This window comes from Serinus canaria, chromosome 25, assembly GCF_022539315.1.
Source record: "Serinus canaria isolate serCan28SL12 chromosome 25, serCan2020, whole genome shotgun sequence".
NCBI lineage: Eukaryota > Metazoa > Chordata > Aves > Passeriformes > Fringillidae > Serinus > Serinus canaria.
The window spans coordinates 2,155,156-2,176,055 of NC_066338.1; the positions used below are offsets into that span (position 1 = coordinate 2,155,156).

Here is a 20,900-nt window from a genome sequence, read left to right on the forward strand (position 1 = left end):
AGCCACTCAGACGAGGGAAGCATGTGTGGCCTGGACGGTAAGCCTTTTGAATTTCCTAGGACTCCAAGGATACAGAGTATCAAAGACAAAGGCACAGGTAGTGAAACAGAAAATAATCTACGTGGGGTATGAGGTGAGTGCTGGGCAATGGACTCTAGGGCAGGCTCGCAAGGAAGCCATAACCTAAACCCCAAAACCTCAGACAATAAATGAACTCTGAACCTTCTTGGGCATGGCAGGGTGGTGCTGGCTGTGGGTTTACAATTATAGACTGTTTGTCAAACCCCTCTATGCTCTTATTGCCAATGGAAACAGAGATCTCCAGTGGACAAAGGAAGCCACACGAGCCTTTCACCAGCTAAAGAGTGTGCTCATGTCAGCTCCAGCTTTGGGACTTCCATATGTAAGTAAACCATTCTTTCTATCTTCCCATGAAAGACAGGGAATTGCCTTGAGAATACTAGCTTAGGACTTGGGTCCATACCAGAGGGCAGTTGCTTACTTCTCCAAGGAACTAGATGCAACAGCCAAAGGATGGCCAGGTTGCCTCAGAGCTGTAGCAGCAGTTGTGCTGAATATTCAAGAAGCACGCAAGTTTACCCTGGGACAAAAAATGACTGTGCTAGTGTCCCACACAGTACTGGAAGTAAAGGGTGATGGCAGAGAAAAGGGAATTGTATAGGATGAGGAAAGCCTTACAGTTTCTATCCGCCAGCTCCAAAGTATGAGCAGTATTAGTAGCTACAGCAGTCAGGTTCTTCATCTGCTAATTACTCCTCTTTTTGAGGAGTGAGATTGCATGATACAGGATCCTGGATACAGTAGCAAGAGGGGTTATTTCCCTGTTCAATTCTAAATTGGCATAATTTGATTTCAGTTCTTGCTATATTGTCACGTTTCCAAGACAGCAGGTCTTCCTGTACAAGGATGGTAGGTCTTCCTATACATTGATACTTCAGCACAATGAGCTTCTGTGCTACTTCCCAAATAAAGAGAAAAAGGAAAAGGAAGAAATTCTGTATTCTTGCTTCTCATTGCTCACTGTCACTGATGAACACATTGGTACCACAAGTGAGACTTAACATGTCTGCTTTTGGGAAATACTTTTATCTTTATTTATCTTGCAGAATTTCCTCAGAAGATGGCATTAGCAAAAAATAAGAAAGGTAATTATATTTACATCATAATTTAAGATTCCTCTACCACAATAAGGAATGTATTTTCTTCTTTTGTTAGCTCAGAACAATACATAATTTATCTTCTAACAAAAACAGCAATGTCAGTTTAAAATGAGTTCTTAGGCCGAATCTTCTTCTGTCTTCATCAAAGAATTTGAGGACAGTTGTGGTCACTGAAGATGGTAGCTGCAATCTCTTCTCCACCAAATAAATACATCAATTCTCTTTTCTCTGTAAAAAGAGTGACTCAGCAGAGATTCAAGCATGGTATAATTAGCCACGATGGGGAGCTCTTATCATGTATTTTGACAACAAGCTAAATGCTTTGTACTAATGCCTTTTTACTTTTCTAAAAGTAGGGGAAAATTGCTGAAACAGAACTCTTTAAGCATTGTCTGTGGAGGAGCTACCAGAAGACAGAGCAGATGCCCTAACTGCAAATCAAACAAGGAAGCAAGTTATCCATTCCTGAAGGGACAGACTTTTAACAGAACTTTCAATTCCTGATAGCCCAGACTTCCAAATTAGCCAATGCTAAAGTATTGGGAGTCTCTTACTTGGAACACTGTTGGTCTGTTGAGGAAACTGATGTTCGTAACGAGGATATCTCACTTTAACACTCAGAGTAGAGCTTGTGGAGACTTTCTCTACCCTTTTCCTTTGCACATTGGAGACTCACCTGGATGGGGCCCATTGTGGGCAGCCAAAGCTCCACAAATTCAGACTTAAGCACACTTTTTCAGAGGTCAGTTCCTCTTTTTCTGCTTATTCTCCTTCATCTCTCCTTACACTCAGGACTTCCTGAATTAGCAACTGCATTTAGCAACTTGCAGAAATGCAAATATTTGCACATACATTTTGAAATAGACTAAAATCAAATCACCTGTCTTTACAGAATGGTATTTGGCATATTTTCATATGAGGTTATGGTGTTCTTTTCCTGTTCTCTACTGTATTTTCTCTTCTTAATGTGTTACAAAAACCCATGATTACACTGTGGAAGCCACTAAGGTTGATTTTCCATATATGCTGCAGACTTTGGCACTACTTCCTTTAAGGGCTGACCCTAATTCCCTGCTTTTAATGACAAACCAGAACATGTCCTGTAAAATTCAGCCCATGGCTATCATCAGCATTATTGCACATGTACTGTGTTTCCACTAATGTAGTCTTGAATATTGAATCCTTAGAGAAAGATGTGGCATTTAGCAGTACAGTACTGATTTGTGTGGTTAGGATTATATTGCCTTCATGAACTCTCTCTTCAAAAGTGGCTATAAAAGTTAGCCATGAGCTCAGCTAATTTAGACTTAATTCCATTTGCAAGAACCATTTTAATATAAGACTATTCTAAATTAAAGACATCTTTTTAAAAATCTGTCATAATCCTGTAGCCTACTTTGCACACTCTTATTTTTACATGCCTTCCTTTTCCATTTAATATCTGTTTAATAATCTCTTTGTGTTGTTTCACAGTATTGTGCAATGTTTGATAAGAGAATTTTTTCTGTAGTTCCTGTTGTCTGTGAGCTCCTAGGAGATGGAACAGATAAACCTGGTGCAGCCTTGCTGCTCCCTGTCTAGGCACCTGCCTCACCTCTCTTTCCAGCTGAAAGCACAGCACGTGCCTTGCACATATTTCTCAAATTTATTTCTCTGTGTGTGCTTAGCTTTCTGAATCTGTGCACATCAACAGGTGCTGCCTTTGCATAGTGAGACAGGTGAAGCACCTGAACTGTGGATTGCACTCACTGGCAGAGAATGAAATTTGTAATGAAGACTCAAAATTGAGCCATTCAGGAATGCTGAAAAGAGTTGATTTGGTTGCTTTATTCAAGAATATTTTAGTGATTTAATTTTGCATGCTGAATTTTTTTTTCTCTGTTCATGAAGTATTATAAAAATTGAAATGCAGGATATTGCCAATTAATTCTTAGAAAAACACTCATTATGAGCTATTATATTATTTTTTAAAAATTCAACATGTGCACCAATAGCCTTGAATAATCACCTTGTTCTAGCAATGAATTTGAACATGTACCTATCTAAAATAGGTGTTATAGGATTAACTTCTTTGCAAGTTGATAACCTACTTCTAAAATGTTAGGAATTTCAAAGTAATTGTTTTATATATATATATATATATATATATATTTATTTATTTATTTATTTATTTATTTATTTATTTATTTTAATGACAGATGGCTGCACACCATTTTAGTCTCAATATGGTGTGAATTTTCATAGCTAAGAAAGGCCTTTATATGTTACACCTGCTAGGATTTTCTTATCTGGTGGTTAAGTAGACTTTTCTCAGCAAGTCAGTTCAGACAAGAATCATATTTCAAAAAATCTGTTTGCAAGAATCTGACCATTCCTCCATTATTTTTACCATGATTTTATGCGTATTATTTTAAGAAAAAACTGAACATGGTGAGGAGTTGACTTTTGGGGATTGTCATATGGCTGGGTGTTTTTCTTCCCTGCCAAAGGATGTGATATCATGATGTGATATTCAGTCAAATTATGCAATATTCATTTGTTAACTTTTCCTTGGTTGATATTGTAGTTACTGAATGCAAACTCAGAACTGGGACTGAAATGATGTAGGATAGCTGCTCTGTCTCCCTGTTTCCAGTATCCTTTTATAAGGATAAACTCCCCTAGACAAACTGTGCTGCTAGATGTTTTTTCTGTTCTATTTTAGAACTGCTTCCTTTTTCTTCTATTTGAGCATTGCTTTGTGTTAACATTGAGGGAACCATAAATAACAAGGATGTGCACTTAGGTGCAAGTGATCCAGCTGAGGTTCAGGTCTTCTTTAAAACTGGAATAAAAACTAATTTTCACCTTTGAACGTCAATGTTTTGGAACTTTAAAGGACTCATTAGTTGACATTTTCAAGATGGAGTTTAGTGGCTACTTGAACAAAGCAATAAATACTCCTATAATGTTCCAGTTTAAATATAAATAATTAAATATAGAACAAAATTAATTAAACAATTACTGTAATTAAATAATATATTATAATACAATATATTTAGTCAATATAGTTATAATTATACTTACTAATTATTATTATAATAATTACTGTGTTTAATAGTTTATTAGTATAATTATTAAATTGAATATTATTACAATTAAATATAGAACAAAACAGCACAAAAAAGCAATAGTTATTTTATAGTCGGCCTTTAGCCCAAAGTCACAGGTTTCTTTAGTAAAATTCCTCCAGTTCTGCTGTTGTCTTGGGATGCATTTTAGTTTTTTCTTCCCCATCCTGTTCATCATTTAGCATTGTTTCTAGGACAGCCTGACTTCTGCTTCCACGCCCAAGAGCCCGGGGTCTGCCGAGGGTATTTTACCAGGTACTTCTACAACAAAGAGACAAAATTATGTGAGGCATTCAAGTATGGTGGGTGCCTAGGAAACCAGAACAACTTCAGGAGTTTGGAGGAGTGCCAGAATACCTGCCAAGACAACTGTGAGTTGGTGTTTTTAATCACACTTAGTTTTACTCTCATATATAAAACTGTGTGTTTTGAAGGTATTTTGCATGGAAAAAAGGCAATTTAGGGTGCCCTGAGGTGGCAGTAATTTATAAATGAAATTTACAGTAATTATACATATTTTTAAATAAAAGTACCAAAATGTAAAGTATGGAGTAAAAAAATTCGTAGGTACTATTTAAGGAATGTTACATGACTCCAACATTTTTACTTTTCCCATGGCAGCTTGGCAGCTAACCACAAATCTGCCATTTGTTTGGCTTTTTAATAAATTTGACTTTATAATAAATTTGGCTTTATAATAATTTGTTTGGCTTTTATAAAAAAAAAATACCATAAAACACTTCTGTATGCTTTTAACCCATTGATCTGCATATACTCCTTTCAAACCAAGTCTTGTAATGACAAGAGGTGCCCATATAGGAATTTTTCACTCACCATGTATTGCTAGCTTCCCACTCAAGATTCCTGGAACACCTGTGTATCCCTTGGGAATGACATGGCTGTGCAGCTTGGGCTACCAAAGCCACTCAGACTGACCGACTGACCACAAGCCAGTCATTTGCTTCCTTGTCCTGCTCATTCCAATGAATTGTTCTACATCAGGATATACAGTAATCTTCAGAGCTCCTCTCCCTGCACCAGTGCCTCATTTTATTCCTAATGTGAATACATTTTCCCATCAAGAGCCTCCAAACCTTTTTATCTTGCTTGTCACTAGTGGGCCTTTTTCCAGCACTGTTTCATAAGCTGTCATTTTGGCAAGGGGAACTCGAGCTTTTTCACACTTTAAGTAGAAAAGACCACTATGCTTCTTTTTAAAGATTTTTTTTAAATTATAAATGTAGAGTCATGTGCAGTTTCCCTGCTTTTGCTGAAGCATTTCTTCCTGGGCTGTGATTCCACTTTTACCTTCTGGACTAAAAGCTGCAGAATATTCTTTTTCATTACTTTAGTCTAAAATAACACATTCATGTAAATTTGCATGATCACCCAAGAAGAGAGGTTTGCCATGGTCTAAATAGATTAAAGCTTTTTTTTTTTATTTTTGAGACATTGAATCATTGATACCGATTTTTGTTTGTTTTTTCGTAACAGTTTTTGCTGGTTTTTTAATTTAACAAATTTATTGCCAGTTGTTACAGCAGAAGAGCATCCCAGTACTGTGAACAGCAGTTCCCCAGCAGAAGAGCATCCCAGCACTGTGAACAGCAGTTCCCCAGCAGAAGAGCATCCCAGTACTGTGAACAGCAGTTCCCCAGCAGAAGAGCATCCCAGCATTGTGAACAGCAGTTCCCCAGCAGAAGCACCCAGCCAGTCTCCTGGTAAGAATTTGCTTTTGCTGTTTATAATCAAGCCTTTGATGCTCCTTGGTTGGTCCACTGATTTTTCCCATGTATTTGAAGACATGGATGTCACTGGAAATACCTGAGCACAGGGAAGTCATTAACATTAAAAGTAGCTTCAGAGCCACTATCTGGCCAGCAATACTTATTCTGCAAAAGACTTACAATTGCAAAGGTTAGAATGTCTGCTGGCAATATAAAAATAACCTTACCAAACTGTGTACAATCCAAATTTTACATCAGTAAAATTAAGGAGGAAAAAAGAACCTATTGCAAAATTGTTTCAGCAGCCTGAGTTTCCTGACCCTTCGGGCCCTAGAGATGTTGCTTAGCAACTGGCATCAGCAGTGGGTTTGAGCAGGGCCAGCAGGTACCAATCACAGCTGATTTCCAGAGCTTGGATGTGTCTACATATCCCACCCTTGGCTGTTTCACACCAACTGCCTCTGTTTTTTTCTTTTAGTTCATTCATTGCCAGCTGCTCCAAATGAGAAGTCCAACACCCTGAACAGCAGTTCCCCAAAGGAGGAGCCCAACCAGTTCCCTATTTTTTTTGGTAAGAATTAGCTTTTGCTGTTCTTAGCTCTCAATCTTGTACATGGATTGCATTTCCATTTCAACCCATTTTCTGACATACCTGAGACTAAAGAATGGGGTTTGATCTTTGCCAGAGGATTTGATAAGCAGAGAAAGTCAAAACAAAAGAGTAGGTCACAACTTATGGGTCTTTCATAAATACCAGCAAATGGAAGACTGACCACTCTCTTAAAAAAGTGTGCACTTCCTAAAAGCCTGATTAATACAAAGAGCAAAAGCAGTGCTGCATAATTCTTTCAGTCTAAATTAATATTTTTGTGAGGACCTAATAGGGAATTTATTTAAATTCATTTCATCCATTAAAAAAGAACAACATTTGGATTTTAGAACATAGCATAGTATAATATATTTAATACCAAAATGTTTGTATTTTTCACTGTGACCACATTAAACTCACTTTTGGGTTGAGTATAATCACAGGGAGTAGGAATTAATTTCGAATGCTTTAATTAATTTAAATAATTTTAATTTCATTAATTTAAAATGTATCTCCAAGTATTTTTGCACTATGTACTATAATGCAGATGGGACTCTGGACCTTTACTGAGGAGGGATAAGTTTTGACAGTATCAGCAGCTGGACACTGTCCACTGTAGGTGGCTGCTGCTTGCTCACACTGTGCAGGGTGATTGAATTTGAAGCGTGTCATTTTTATGATCCACAGTTGTGCAAGAGGAAGCAACAAACAGTTGGAAAGAGCCTGAGCATTCTCACCAAGTATTCATGTTGGTTTTTTGCTTTTGCACTTGCTTGCACTTTTGAGGACTGAGTGATGATGGAGAGACTCACTAAGGTTTTTGCATTTTTTATGTTCTGTAAGATAACGGGTGTGGAGGTGGCATTCCTGTGCTCTTTGCTTAGAATGGAGTGTCCAATAAAGCATGAGTGTGTGTTGTACCCTGTTTTTTGCCTGCACTGTAATCTACAAGCACTGCTGGTTTGATGTAAGTTTCTGTACAGTTGTGTAGTTTACCATATGCAAAGCATCAATGCACTCTGTTATTTAAATGAATGAATATAAAACAGTCAAGCTTTTGGCAGCCCATTTTACTGAAAACTATGTGGATTACCATCAGGTCTGGTAATAAGTCTAGGGGCATTAAGAGGCATGCACATGTCCTGAAGGTTTTTATTCATAGTATGAATACCTGAATCCTCCAAACAGCTAACCTATACCAGGAAAGGAGCAGGCTTTGCTATGTTTTCTCAGAGGAAATGGAAGGGGTTTTGATTGTGCCAGCAATAGGGAATTTTCCTGCACAGCAGACTTTGAGGGTAAGAGAAAGAGAACTGAAGACTGATGGAACAAAGAGGGTCAGTGTAGCAGATGGGTCGGGTGGAGAAGCACACCGAGGAAGGACCAGAGAATTTCAGTGCAAAGTCCGAAGACCCAACAGGTTCTTCCTAATTGTGTGACCTTTGTCTTGCCCTTGTCTGCCTCCTGTAGCCTCCTGCTCCTGCTCTGTCTATCAGCTTGTACCCTTCAGGCTGCTGGAACGGGCTGAAATGAGGTGCTTTTGTGCAACCCCACTAGAGGGGAAGCCAAAGCTGACAGCTGATTTCTCCACAGAGACATGGAGAACATTGTCCCTCTTGCTGCTCTTTCTAGAGGTGCAGCTATAAAGTGAAGCTTTATAGCTGAGTCAGAGTCACATAAACATGCAGAGTCAGGTCACATAAACGTGCAGGGTAACTGTCTGTAGCTTTCTGTGAGGGACGAGAATTTGACTTCACATATGAGGTGAGGATCAGGGTGAACTGCTTGGGATGGACTGGGTGATGTCCATCTCCTCAAGCACAGGCAAATTGATCTGCCACTGTAATATCTATTTGCTATGTATATTGGCCTGGCTATGTATCTTTTTCAAAGACCTTTTAAAAAACTAAATATAATTTAGTTAATTTACACTAAAATATGAAAAAAAAATTACAAGGAGTTGTCTCTTATAGAATACCTCACCTCACAATTGTCATGCTATTTCATCTTGATTTTAAGAAAAAAAGTTTTTTTGGTATGTGTAACTCTGTAAAAATATCAGGTTTTTAGATTTACAATATAGTTGTTGATCTTCAGAAGATTAAACTGTTCTATGGCCAAATAAAGCAAACTGTTCTATGGCCAAATAAAGCATACAGATGTGAAGTTTCTAGCACTCTCAGCAATGAACTTTCTGCTGAGATTGAAGATTGTTCAGGTCTCACTCTGCTGAAACATCTATAATAACTTTTACTCTCTGCAAACTAAGAAAGAGTGAGGCTAAGAATCAAAGCTTTCATTTTATGTGATTTATGGTAGAAAATTGCAAGCACTATACCTACATTTAATTTGTGAGATTTGAGTGGGAGACAGGATCAAAAGTCAATCTTCAGCTCAGCGAATTTTGAAATAGCACAAGGATGCAGGTCCTGTGAGCACAGAGTCAGGGTCATCTTTTGCTGATATAAATTGGCACAGTTCTATTTGCTTAAATGGATCTGCACCAATTTATACCTGTGGATTACTGTCAAGTGCAGATGACGCATTATTTTTGTTATAGCCTGTCCACCTGAAGATTCTTTTATTTTTGCTTTGCTGCAACCAGAAATGAGGAGCTGAAGTCTGCAGATATTGAAAATCTGGCAATAAACCTGAAGCTTCATGAATGTCATACACTCGTGTCTGGGGAGAAATAGTGCTCACTGCATTCCCTTTCCCCCCAGGATCATTTCAAACTTGTTTTCTAGTGTGAATAATTAGCAGTCCATTGTCACACAAGCCCTGCAAAGCCCGAGGGATAAGGATTATTGTTGCAATGCAAAGTTAGGGTTCTTTCTGATAAATGTGAGTCTGTATCTAGATGTGCATTTTTCAGAGATTCTGAGATTGATTAATCTCTGATTTTTCAGAGATTATGATCATGTCATCTGTTTATACCTCAGGGGGAATGGGGTTGAACAAAGGGCTGTATTATAGGAACTGAATCTTAAACCATACAATGTATACTACTACTTTTTAATGTGGTTTTGTGGCTCGTGGGACTTTTGCTTCTTTCCTTTTCTTTTTTTCTTCACAAAAAAAAGCAGGAGAGAAAACTTTTCAGCAACTCTCAGAAAAATGAAAACGCTTGGCAGAGAAACTCAAGAATAGGCATAACAGCTCAATTTTCTGTTTCATCACATCCATAAATACAGCACTAGGAACTGGAGCTGAACAGAGAACTCACCTGCTGTAATGTCCTGGTGACATTGTTTACACACTGCCTCACAGGCTTTCACATTGTCCTGCCAACAGACACGCTGGGCATGACACAGGGAATGTTTTCTGCTTGCCTGAAGTCAAGTCTTTTAGTGACCAGTACATTCAAATAAATTCATCATTTTTATGATCTTCAGCATAGAGGAAGTTATGAGAAGTTATTTAGTTTTCATTTTAAAATGCTGTTTTGTTGGAAAAAAATGGCTCCAGGTGGCAAAAGTAAGAGGTTTTCTTCACGGGCTGGTTGCTTCTGTGAGTGAAGAACATGCAGGTATTTTGAAGATAAACAAGGAACAGTGTATTTGGGGCATTTATCTGACAATGATATAGGCAAGGAATAACATAATTGTTAGGAAGAATACAAGAGGGATTCTGAATAGCACCTGGCTCTCTCTGGTGCACTGTACATGCACAGGCAGTCCTTGTTTACCTCATCACTGGCTCCACGGTTCCCCCAGATCTTGCAGTCATTGTGGGAACTCCTTCCCGAGGGGACTGTGGACTCCCTGGAGAATTCTACATGGCAGATAAGTAATTTTCTTTACAAAGTGTCTATTGGAATTCTGTTATAATAATAAGCCTGTGCTGTTTGGCCCTTTGCTCACTGGCAAGCCTTTCTGCTCTGTTCTTTGTAGGTTCCGAAATTCGCAGGTCTAAATAGGCAAGCTATGCTGAACATATGCTTTGGAAACTAACCTCCTCTCCAGCTAGAGAGAGATGAAATTAGTTCCATGCTCAAGAGTTCTCAGAGCAGCACCAAAAGCATTGCCTTAGTTAATTTAACTACCATCTTCATTATAAAAAACAGTAGGTTTAATAGAGATTTTATCAATTGTGGACTTCTACTCTGCACCCAGAGCGAAATTTAGTCTTGCAATTATGAAAAGAAGTTAAGCGGTTCTCATTTTATAACTTGAAACTAACTTAGTCTATCTCGAAAAAGCAACCCATTACTCGGTTTTTAAATTTCAGATTTTTTTTTTTTTAATAGTATGATGTTGCTAACACACCATTCTATTTCTTTCCCAGCAATTTTCATACTTTTTTCAACACACCAGTTCAGCAATTATACATTTCAGATGAATCTTTTTCTTAGCAGCTGTACCATATGTAAGACACCTAAGATGCAGCATGTGCTTTTTGGATATTTTGTCAGGCTCCTGCATTGTCCAGGTTTTTAATGCATAACTTCTTGCTTTCAGCAACTCATCTGCTTCCTACTTTTGTGACCACAGGATGTCTTCAGCTTTGCTGCAACCCGAATGATTTCCTCAAATTTTTACTTTGTTTTTCCACTGAACTCCTTCTGTGCGGCTTTGTATCTTCAAGAGTTGCATCTGACTGGCTTCACATGTGCATTTATGCATTTATTTATTGCATTTATGCACCCAGTTCTGCTGCTTCCTGAGGAAAAATGGTGCTGTTTTGGGTCCCACATAACTGCTCCCATAATGGCTCCCACTCAGCTTCTTGCAGCCTGTGCAGCAATTTTACCAGTTCCTATTTTGTTTATTAGTCACTCTGGGGTGATAGATGATGGAGTTCTTCCAGGTTTGGGAATTCTGGCATGGATTTGCTTCTTGAACTTGTTCCAGTGCCCACGTCCTTTGGCTACCCGCAGGTTCGTCCTCCGATGTTTCAGTTCTCACTTGCAGCCACCCTGAAGGAGCAAACCACCAGCCTCTCCTTGGAATGGTAAAATCCTGCCAGCAGCACTAGCACACCAGCATCTCCACTGATTTGTTCACTTGCTCTTCACACTCAGTGCTTTTTGTATTCTGCAAATTGCAAGCAAATTGTTTTATAACTGCTCAATGGTTGCTGACAGACCCTGCTACTTAGGTCAAGTTTTCTGTAGTCATTCAACAAACTCAGCACTGAGGTAGTGAATCTTACATTGGAAATGCTGCGTACTTTTACCTTCTCCTTGATTCCAGAATGTCTAGCAGTGATTTGCTCCAGTAATTATTAGAAATATTTACCATCATTTTAAAGATGTTCACGTTTAATTTATTTCACTTCACTTTCTACAAATGAAACTACTCAAAAGGAATTTGTGTGCTCTCTCCTATGGCAGAAATAGCAATTTTATCACTAACAACACAAGTAAAGATACAGTTTTAAGGTAAGCTTTTGCTGGCAATCCAAAGACAGGATGGCATTTTGCCATTTTGCTGTGCCTTTTTTTTTTTTTTTTTTTTTTTTTTGGTAACCATAATAGATGCTTATGCCAAGTGTCTTGGATATTCAGGAGAGCTGAATTAAAATAGCCAGAAACTTCAAATAATATTGACATAAAACAGAAACACTGCAGTGTTGTCTCACCTTGGTTTTCTTGGTACTTCCAGAACCTCCTGCTATCCCTTCCTTGTGCATGGCCCCCATGGACAGAGGGCTTTGCAGAGCCAAAGAATTGAGATTTTTCTACAACTTCTCGACTGGAAGGTGTCGCCCCTTTAGCTACAGTGGTTGTGGTGGGAATGAGAATAATTTCATCTCCAGGAAGTCGTGTTTGAGGACCTGCAAGAAAGGTATGGGAAGTGCTACTGCCCCCGGCTATGGCTCAGAGGTAAATATTGTGCAGGTCAAAACATTCTCTCGCCACTTTTGGTAGTAAGGATTGGCCTGGTCAAATGCTACACTTGGAAGTCTCAGGAAAGTGAAAATGGAAATCAGGAGAGATACAGAGCTAGAGAGAGAAAGAGGGACAGTAAGTGCAGGGTAAAAGAACAGAAAAAAGACAACTTGGCTTTGGTCAGGCGTATGAAAATTTTAGGTAAGACAATGTTTGTTTCTTTTTTTTTGTTTAAGATTAATTGAAACGAGCTTTGTCTCTTATTACTGATAATCTTGGATGTCTTCTAGTCTTACTTTGTTAATTTTACCTTTAGGATTCAATAAGAAAAAAGGTGAAAGAAGACTAAGAAGAATCAAGAAAAAAAGAAAGAAACAGCCAGTAAAGGCCCTGGGCATGGAAATCATCCCTGAAGCAATGCAACTTTGACTTTTATGGAAATGTGATGTAAACTGCTCTTCACCTGTGAATGAAAACCTTCAGTGTACACCATTAAAATATATTTACTGATTATTTTGATTATATATTACTAACCTGCTTATATTTTTTAATGTATTCCTCAATCATGTTAATAAACATTACCTCTTACTTTGCTAAAGGCTTTTAAATTGCAGTTTGCTTGTATATAATTGTCAGAGGCGCAGCAGGACAATAAACGGTGTGAGTGAATGGTTAAAGTGCAGAGAAGATTCAAATTTAATTTCTTACCCCATTATTCTTTTTGCATTCTATTTTTTTACAAAAGAAAGCATAATACTTGTGAAAGAATAATCACTAGTCAAGCGTGATTGTTTCAATCATAAATTAAAAGATAGGTGTATTGCTATAAAAAGGAAATAGGCACTGGATTTGTTTTAATCAGATTTATTTTAGGTTGTGCAGGCCTAGACTTAACTTCATTGAAGTGCATATAATTACAGTACTGTAAAATGAGTATGAAATCAGAATTAACCCATCAAAATCCACAAAGGGAGTGTTAAAGCTGTAAAGGTGTAAAGCAGAGTGGCAAATTTTTGGAAAGATTTATAATTGTATGCGTTTGGGTCATTGATTTTTATCCTTGTTACTGATCTAGACTCATGGCTAAGCTTTACTGCTGAAATTGTTAAAAAATTGTGCATTCTAAAAACCAGAATGATGGGATGGATAAGTAAAATCAGATTTTTATACTGAAATTTTATCCAAATCCGTTTCCCGGTGCTTAAGTCCTTTCATGGCTCTTTCCATCTAGGATGCATTAATTCTGATTTGAAAGATTCTCAAGGAACGGGAGTGTACAGCAGAGAGCATTTTTGTAGAGCCTTGTCATGTAAAATGTATTAGCACCAGAGACTACCACTGCAATAACCACATAAATTAAGTGCAGTTCTGCCAGAGAATCTATAAACTCCACAAAATTAATTTGGCACATTTTGTCCCCCGGTTTCAGTTTCAATTTGCTATCTTCCTGTTCTGGTTTATCACTCTGCCCTTTCTCTCCTGGTTTTGCTGCCTCTCCTGCACCAGGAATGGAATCTGTAGGTGCGGGTGCCCTGCACAGGAGTAGAGTAGTAGGACAAATACTCAGACCAGCTGGAATCCCTCACTCCAGATAAGTGGAGAACCCATGGATTAAACTGCTCCCAGACCTCTCCACTTGTCCCATGGCACCTGCCTGAGTGCAGCAGGTCATATGGCCTCCCCAGGGCCAGTGGATTTAGGCACATTTGGGGTGGGAGGGTCAGGATTTGCCCTTATGCTATGGGCAAATCCCTGCTTCTACACTGACAGTGCTTGTGTCTGCCTGGCAAGGGATGCAGGTGAGGGTACAAATGCCTGCACCTCCCCTTGTCTGCATCTTATGGTCAAGGCAGTAAAATACCTGATCTTCCACTCTTAGCTGCAAAAATCTCCCATGGGCTGCCAGTATTACAATTTACATAATTTCTAGATTACATGACGTACCTCAAAGGGAGGCAGAGCTGAAGTGACTGCATTAAACTAAAACAACTAGGGCTTTCATGTAAAAGACAAGGAAACTCATTAAGCTGTCCCACCAAGAACGTTGAGAAGGATTTGTTAGCTTTGTGAGATTGATTAGATTACAAACTGGAATGATGAACTTTCTAAAACAGAATGGTTTGAAATGAGACAATAGATATAGAAGGATAGGAAAGAAAAGATGGATTTGTGTGCAGATTGTCTTGTGATTCCTGTGTCGTTTCATGACAGTGTCTCTCCTTCAGGCTCCCTCTTGTTCCAGCAACTTGTCCCTGGCTGCCTGGACTCAACACCTACAAAACCCACACAGGAAAAAAAATCCAGGGGAAAAAATCATCCTTTCTGTCCCAGGAGAACCCTGGCTGTGTGGCTGCTCTCCATTTTATGTTTCCTGCTTGCTGAGCTCTACTGCCAACTGACAGGGTCTTCTCCCTGAGAGGGATCAGTTGCTCCCAGGACTGTGAGACTCCTCCAGGACTGCTGTAGGTAGGACAGGACTGACAGGTACTCTCCCATCCTCTCCTACCCCACTCAGACTGTACTGAAGAAACTTCTTGTGCTGCTGAAGTACATTTTGTAATAACAGCAATTAAGGGATACAGTGAGGTCTCTCTTGTGTCATTGTTGAGACGGTAGAGAATTTGTACTGCTAGCATCTCAAGAGTTCCTCTGCTTCAACTGACTAAGAAAACATTTCACAGTGATTCATCTGTCAGGCTTGTTGCTTAGTGCAATGAGAATCAAGGCTGCAGTGTCACAGATTGTAAAAACCTGATTATAATCAAGATTTGATCAGAGAGTGCAGGCCTGCTCTCAGCTGTGTGTGCGCTCAGTTTGGCCACCACACCAGCCATCCAGCTGTTTCTGTTTTTGTTTAGTTCTACAGTACGTAGAGCTATTTCTTCCCATAAAAGTCCAAACTGCAGGGTGATACGATCTCCAGCATAACAAGAAGTTTCTTTTGTGCCCTTCTGCTTCATTCACTTCTTTTTGCTCCTGTACCTCCCATAGCTGCAGAACAATCAAATTCAAGATGAAGAAAAAAAGATCTACGCATTTCCCAAAGATGGCTAAAGGATGAGCAGGGGCAGAATTGAGGCACAACACAGGAAAAGGTATGGAGCAGGTGCCAGAATGCTGAAGCAATCAGAACATGAGGCTTTGCTAAGGTGTTGCAGGGACTGTACAGTTCCACTTGACTCGAGTCCATTCATCCAGTCATTTCATTCCAGAATTTTCTCCAGTTGCTTTGGAGGGGAAATGCAGAGTGCTGTGAAATTTCTCCCATGCTGTATGAAAACAGTCAACAAGCTGAAGCAGTTTCACAGAGGTTTGATGAGTTTCCATGTATCATCTGACCTGCAATACCTTGGTATGTGCCCTTAATCCATGCAAATGGTAAAACAAAATATATTTGAGAAATAATTTAATTTTGTTCATTTTTTTTCTCACAATTTTACTGCTATGCCCTCCTTTTTCTCCTTTTTTTTTTCCTGCTTCAGTTTTATTTCTGCATTTCTCCCTGCATCTCCAATCCACTTATTCTCTCAAATCTGATAGTTTTTTATTTACATTTTGAGCAAGCCTTCATCTTCCTAGCTTCTTCTGCCTTCTGAAACTTAGTGAAGGGGACATAAGGTTATGTTTCCTAACTGGTTGTTTCAGTGTTTCTCCAAAGAAAGAGCGAGGTTCAGGTAAAGCAGAGTTGTACGCGTGTGGTTAGGGGGTGTTCACACAGGGTAATTAGTTCCTGAATTAATTAATTCCTGCATTAATTAGTTCCGAAATTAATTAAGGGGGTAAATCCTCGTGCGCCGCTTCCACCCCTGGGTTTATGCCCCGGACGGCCGCGAGAGGGCGCCGACGGCGCGGCGAGCGCCGGGAGGGATGGCTCTGACGGAAAAGGGGGAATTCCCTGGATTTACCCTCTTTTCTCGCTTTTAAGCTTTCTTTGGTCCCAGTGCAGGTAGCTTTGCACATTTAGGTCCCCTTGAACTGCTCCCTCCTTCTCTGTCGGCAAGCAGGACAGCCTGTATGGATGTGATTTATGCTCCTCGCAGCCAGGGGATGGGGAGATGCAGGGAAGGCACCTCTCTCAGAAGCACAAACTGCACCAGCTGAGGGGTAACTGTAGGGTATGAGTAAGAAAGTTTTAAAGTTACCTAAATCAATAGAATATAAAACTTTGTAGGAATAAACTTCAAAACCCCGCAGAGCAAGGAACCAAGTGGAAAAAAAAACCCACAAACAAAAACACACACACACACAAAACTCCACTGCCTTTGACCAGCCAAATCAAACATGGTCTGTGTAATGCATGTCTAGCTAAATCAGGTGCCTGTCTTGGAGCTGTCTTGAGCTTGGCTGGAATACATGGATTATCCTCTAAGCTAGAGTGTGTAATGTACCCTTCTGCAATCTACAACCGAGACCTAATTTGTCTAAAGCAATGCTACCAGGATCACTCCTGATAAAATTCCTGTACCTGAGATGACACCACTTCTTTTAGAGAAGTTAATTTCCATTACTGTTCAGAGCTAATCCCCAGTTTTTACATTGCCTAGAGGTTTAGAGTGCCAGTCCTTAGTTTTTTACTGATTATAAAACTCAAACATTCTCCTGTTGATGGAAGATCCTAGAAGCACCACCTCTCACATGTGCCAAATGAGTATCCAGGCCTGGTTTTTTGGTAACCCTGGTGAGTGATGTCACAAATTGTATTGCCTAGGGGCCATTTGGATTTAAAGTATTCCTGGCCCTCTTTTCCCTCTTCCAATTTTTCCTGACCCTAGATTGGGACTGGGTTTTGTTTGAAGTTTTCTGTTTGTCTTATGGGGGTTTCCCCCTTACCTTTGTGTTTCTTGCTGTTTTCCTTCTTGAGGAAAATGTTTTCAATGCCCAGGTAAATTCCTTCCTTCAGTTCACAGTGTGTTCCACAAATGATTCTGCTGGGGAAAAAAAAAAAAAAAAAAAGAGGATAAGTGACAGGTAGCAAGAAACAAGCAGAATATTTCATGTTGGTTCATGAGCAAGTTCAGTGGTATAATTTTGATAGATCCTTGTCACAATGTGGCTTTTGGGAGGCTCTTGTGGGGTTCCCTAAGGAGTACTGGTGTTACAGGTGTTCATATAATTTGAGTTTGATGCTCCATGAACTCCCTGTTTGATCAGCATAATCTTGTCCTGGGCACACTAGTAACTTGTTATTGATTCAGAGGGCACAGATTTGGTCCAGGTAGTACAGGGAATTGATTGTATAAAAACATTTTTAGTTTATGATACAATATTTTTTGAAGCTAGTAGAAAGACTGCTATTCATTTTGTTTTGTCCTCTCTCATGGCAGTTTTCAAACCGTTCATACTTGTGTTTTCAAATCATCAGTGTTTAAAAAAAAGATAGCACAGAGATCAGCAATAACTATGGTCCTGTTGCTTTCTTTTCTACCCTTGATACTTCAAAAACTTATTTCTTTAATACTTTGTTTTGTACCCGAAAAAAAAAACCAAAACTGTACTCTAAATGATGCGCCCGCTTGTAATTGAAAATTTGAATCTGACCTTTGCAGCTGCTTTACATATGAGGAATAAAGGTATTTCTGTGCAGAGCTTTTCAGCCCTAAAGGTATGGGGTGTCATGCAGCCGCTGGCAGAGGTGGTGGGTCAGGTCAGTCACACTGAGGAGGAATGCAGCTCTCGTGTGCTCTTTGAATAAAGGCCCAAACTAATCTGTTTCTATGGGTCTGGCTGGAGGAGGAGGAGGACGAATCTCAGTGGCACGATACGCGAAAGGATAGGTCCCGTGGTCTCCTCCTTACCAGCAGAGCAGCGAGTGAGCGTTTTGCGAGCGGCGGCTGCGAGCCCGGGCGGGCGAGCGGAGCCGTCCCGGGGCCAGGTGCAGGCAGGGGCCGGGAGCAGATGGCAGCGCCGGGGCTCGGATGCCAGGGAGCCCGGCTTCCCCGGGACATGCCATTCGGGAGAGAAAAGTAACTTAAGGCGGCCGCAGGCGGGGTCGGTGATGTAACAGGAAGCTCTGATGTTTCGCTGCTGCCGCCGCCGCTCCGCGCTGCCCTCGGACACGCTCCCGGCGCTCCCACAGCAGCGCCGCTCCGCCGGGACAGCCGCCGGCCCCGGATTACACCCAGCGGGCTCCGCTCTCGGCTGGCTCTGGAGGCACTGGGCGAGCTTTATCTGAGACCGCTCCGCGCACAGCTTTATCTGAGACCGCTCCGCGCACAGCTTTATCTGAGACAGATCCGCGCACAGCTTTATCTGAGACCGATCCGCGCACAGCTTTATCTGAGACCGCTCCGCGCACAGCTTTATCTGAGACCGCTCCGCGCACAGCTTTATCTGAGACCGCTCCGCGCACAGCTGTATCTGAAAGCGCTCTGGCTGGAGCCCGGCTGGTGAGTGCGGTTTCATTGTTTCTTCAGCCACGAGCAGCGGCTCGGTGCCGCCCGAGCGCAGCCGGAGCCACGCGTGTGTGCTCTGGCTTCAGCCTCGGCGTGGGATGCGGAATCCGCGCCGACAAGGGCTGCGAGGAAAACCTTCCTTTGTTTTTTAGTGAGCGAGGTCTTCGGCTGATTTTATAACTGCTGTTGTTTTCGTCTCTGCTTGGTTGGATGGATGGATGGATAGATGGATAGATAGATAGATAAAGAATGCCCGAAGCAGCGCTGTAAGCATTCTGCCTGAAACCTCTAATATTAACTAACCAAATTTCTCTTTGCATCTGGAGAGAATTAGAGACTCACTGTTTTGAAAAGGGTCCCTAAGACTAATTCAATACAACTGCAGCTTTTTCAATAGAGGCTGAATTAGGTGATAAAGTGGTGTAGGTTTGCTTCCAGAGTATTTCTTTAAACTTAGTGTACCAGAAAGAGGTCATACTTGTGTTGTTTCATAATTAGTTTTTGTGTTGTAATTACACAACTTAAAAGATAAAGCTACTGTTTTGTTTGGGCTTTCTGTTTGCATGAGGAAAAGTTGCGTTGCTCTGAAGCCTGTACGCGTGCCGGCGTGCTGTTGTTTGAGGTTTTTAACCTCTCGCAAACACCGAGCTGATTTATTGCTAGCTGATTGCCCATTTTTCCTTTCCTCGAGAAACTATTGAACGGTGGCAAGTGTGTGATTCCGTGCCTTCTGATAGGCAGTTAAAATTCTTGCCACTCCTCAAGCTTTCCAAAACAGATGTGATACCTTCTGGTTTTACAAATGCGGATGCAGTGCTGAGATTGGTAATTCTAGTCATTTGCTCATGTGTGTAAGCAGTGGAGCCATAGAACCAGGAAAATAAATCTTGTTAGGCTGCAACTCACACCTGGATTTGATCTACAATGAATCCTTCAGTTATCCATGCAGTTTATAAGGGAAAACAATGAAATAATTATTAAAATAACTGAGGGGTTCCCTTTGCCTTAATAAACTTACACCAGGGACCTTGGGGATGGACTTTGCTGCTCTTACAATTGTGCCAATACAGTTTTCCCAGTCTTACTGTGGCTGCTGGGGATCTTGTCCTTCTCTTGCATTAACACTAATAATGCTTCTAACAGCTGAAACCTGTTCAGGGATGTGCTCTGAATCTGGGCTCCTCTTGGTGCATTGGAAGGAGGCACTCTAGATCTAGATCAACAGAAGACCACATCTGAAAACAGATGTGTTTTAAAGTACACGTGTGTGGTATGTGTGACTGGAATTCTTAATTAAAAATAATAATCTGTATTAGCATGGTGTTTTCTTCTCTAGTTTGCTTAAACTCTCATCTATTTCACTGCATATAGGAGCAATCCCAAAATCTTTATCCAACTTTGAAAATCCTTCACACAAAAGGCACTTGGTGACACTAAGTCAATGGAGATGACACTTCACATAAAAGGCGCTTGTGCTGTTTTAAGGATCAGTGCAGTGTGAACAACTGTGTTTAGAAGTACACCAGCTAAATGATTTCGATTCTTATTTGTTGTTCTTCACAGGCCGCTGGTGTAGGTTGAGGTGTGTCTGCCCACAGAGGATGTGGCAGGCATGTGCGTGTTTGCAGGCTGGATGTCAGAATCTACGTTATTTGCAGGTTAAAGCAGAGACAGGCAGAGCATTGATATAGAACAGTGTGACTGAACTTTTCACTGGATAAAACAAAGTACCTGGAGATCTAAAATAGATTGCAGGTTCAAGAATTGCATTATGTGTGCCCTTTCAACTTCAAATGTTACTGCCCCCTGAATTCGGATGAGTTGGAGCCTTTCTCTGTGTGGAGATGTAGCACTTGTCCCTTTGAATAGGCTTTTCTTGATACAACACAACTGTTGAAATCCAGGCCCACTGAGAGCCAGTGGGAACTTTTCCACCAACTGTCAAAGGGCAAGACATTCCTAAATGTGGGTATTTTTCTGTTGTAGGAATTATACATAGATGGTCATCCATCCAGGCACTTCACATTCTGCTCTCTGTTGGCAGCTGGGTTTTTTTTGGTAATTTCTG

General features: G+C 40.4%; 2 protein-coding genes and 1 long non-coding RNA gene across 9 annotated transcripts in view; 2 read left to right on the forward strand and 1 right to left on the reverse strand.

Moving 5' to 3' along the window:
* Positions 1-893: 893 nt before the first annotated feature.
* Positions 894-13,041, forward strand: LOC103814557 (tissue factor pathway inhibitor). 4 transcript variants are annotated; one of them, XM_050983692.1, is made up of 6 exons: positions 922-1,166; positions 4,474-4,662; positions 5,824-6,012; positions 6,497-6,589; positions 12,214-12,396; positions 12,757-13,041. In XM_050983692.1, the coding sequence occupies exons 1-6, from the start codon at positions 1,142-1,144 to the stop codon at positions 12,867-12,869; spliced, it is 792 nt and encodes a 263-aa protein (XP_050839649.1). In that variant the 5' UTR covers positions 922-1,141; the 3' UTR covers positions 12,870-13,041. The 4 variants fall into 4 exon arrangements, with proteins under 4 accessions (XP_050839651.1, XP_050839652.1, XP_050839649.1 ...); XM_050983693.1 differs by having other exon boundaries at positions 927-1,166; positions 4,486-4,662; XM_050983694.1 differs by lacking the exons at positions 12,214-12,396; positions 12,757-13,041 and adding an exon at positions 7,295-7,527 and having other exon boundaries at positions 894-1,166.
* Positions 10,323-12,304, reverse strand: LOC127060449 (uncharacterized). Its single transcript, XR_007779513.1, has 2 exons — positions 12,191-12,304; positions 10,323-11,643 (listed from the first exon to the last, which is right to left on the reverse strand). It is a non-coding gene; the product is annotated as an uncharacterized LOC127060449 (long non-coding RNA).
* A 5,437-nt stretch (positions 13,042-18,478) lies between the features above and the next one.
* The window catches only part of CALCRL (calcitonin receptor like receptor), a 70,918-nt gene continuing 68,496 nt past the window's right edge, over positions 18,479-20,900 (forward strand). For 2 of the 4 annotated variants that reach the window (XM_050983686.1, XM_050983683.1), the window contains exon 1: positions 18,479-18,826. The gene's annotated coding sequence lies outside the window, so the exon portion shown is untranslated. Of the gene's footprint in view, positions 18,827-19,809; positions 20,103-20,900 lie in introns of those variants that run through there. The other 2 variants (XM_050983685.1, XM_050983684.1) reach the window with 2 other exon arrangements.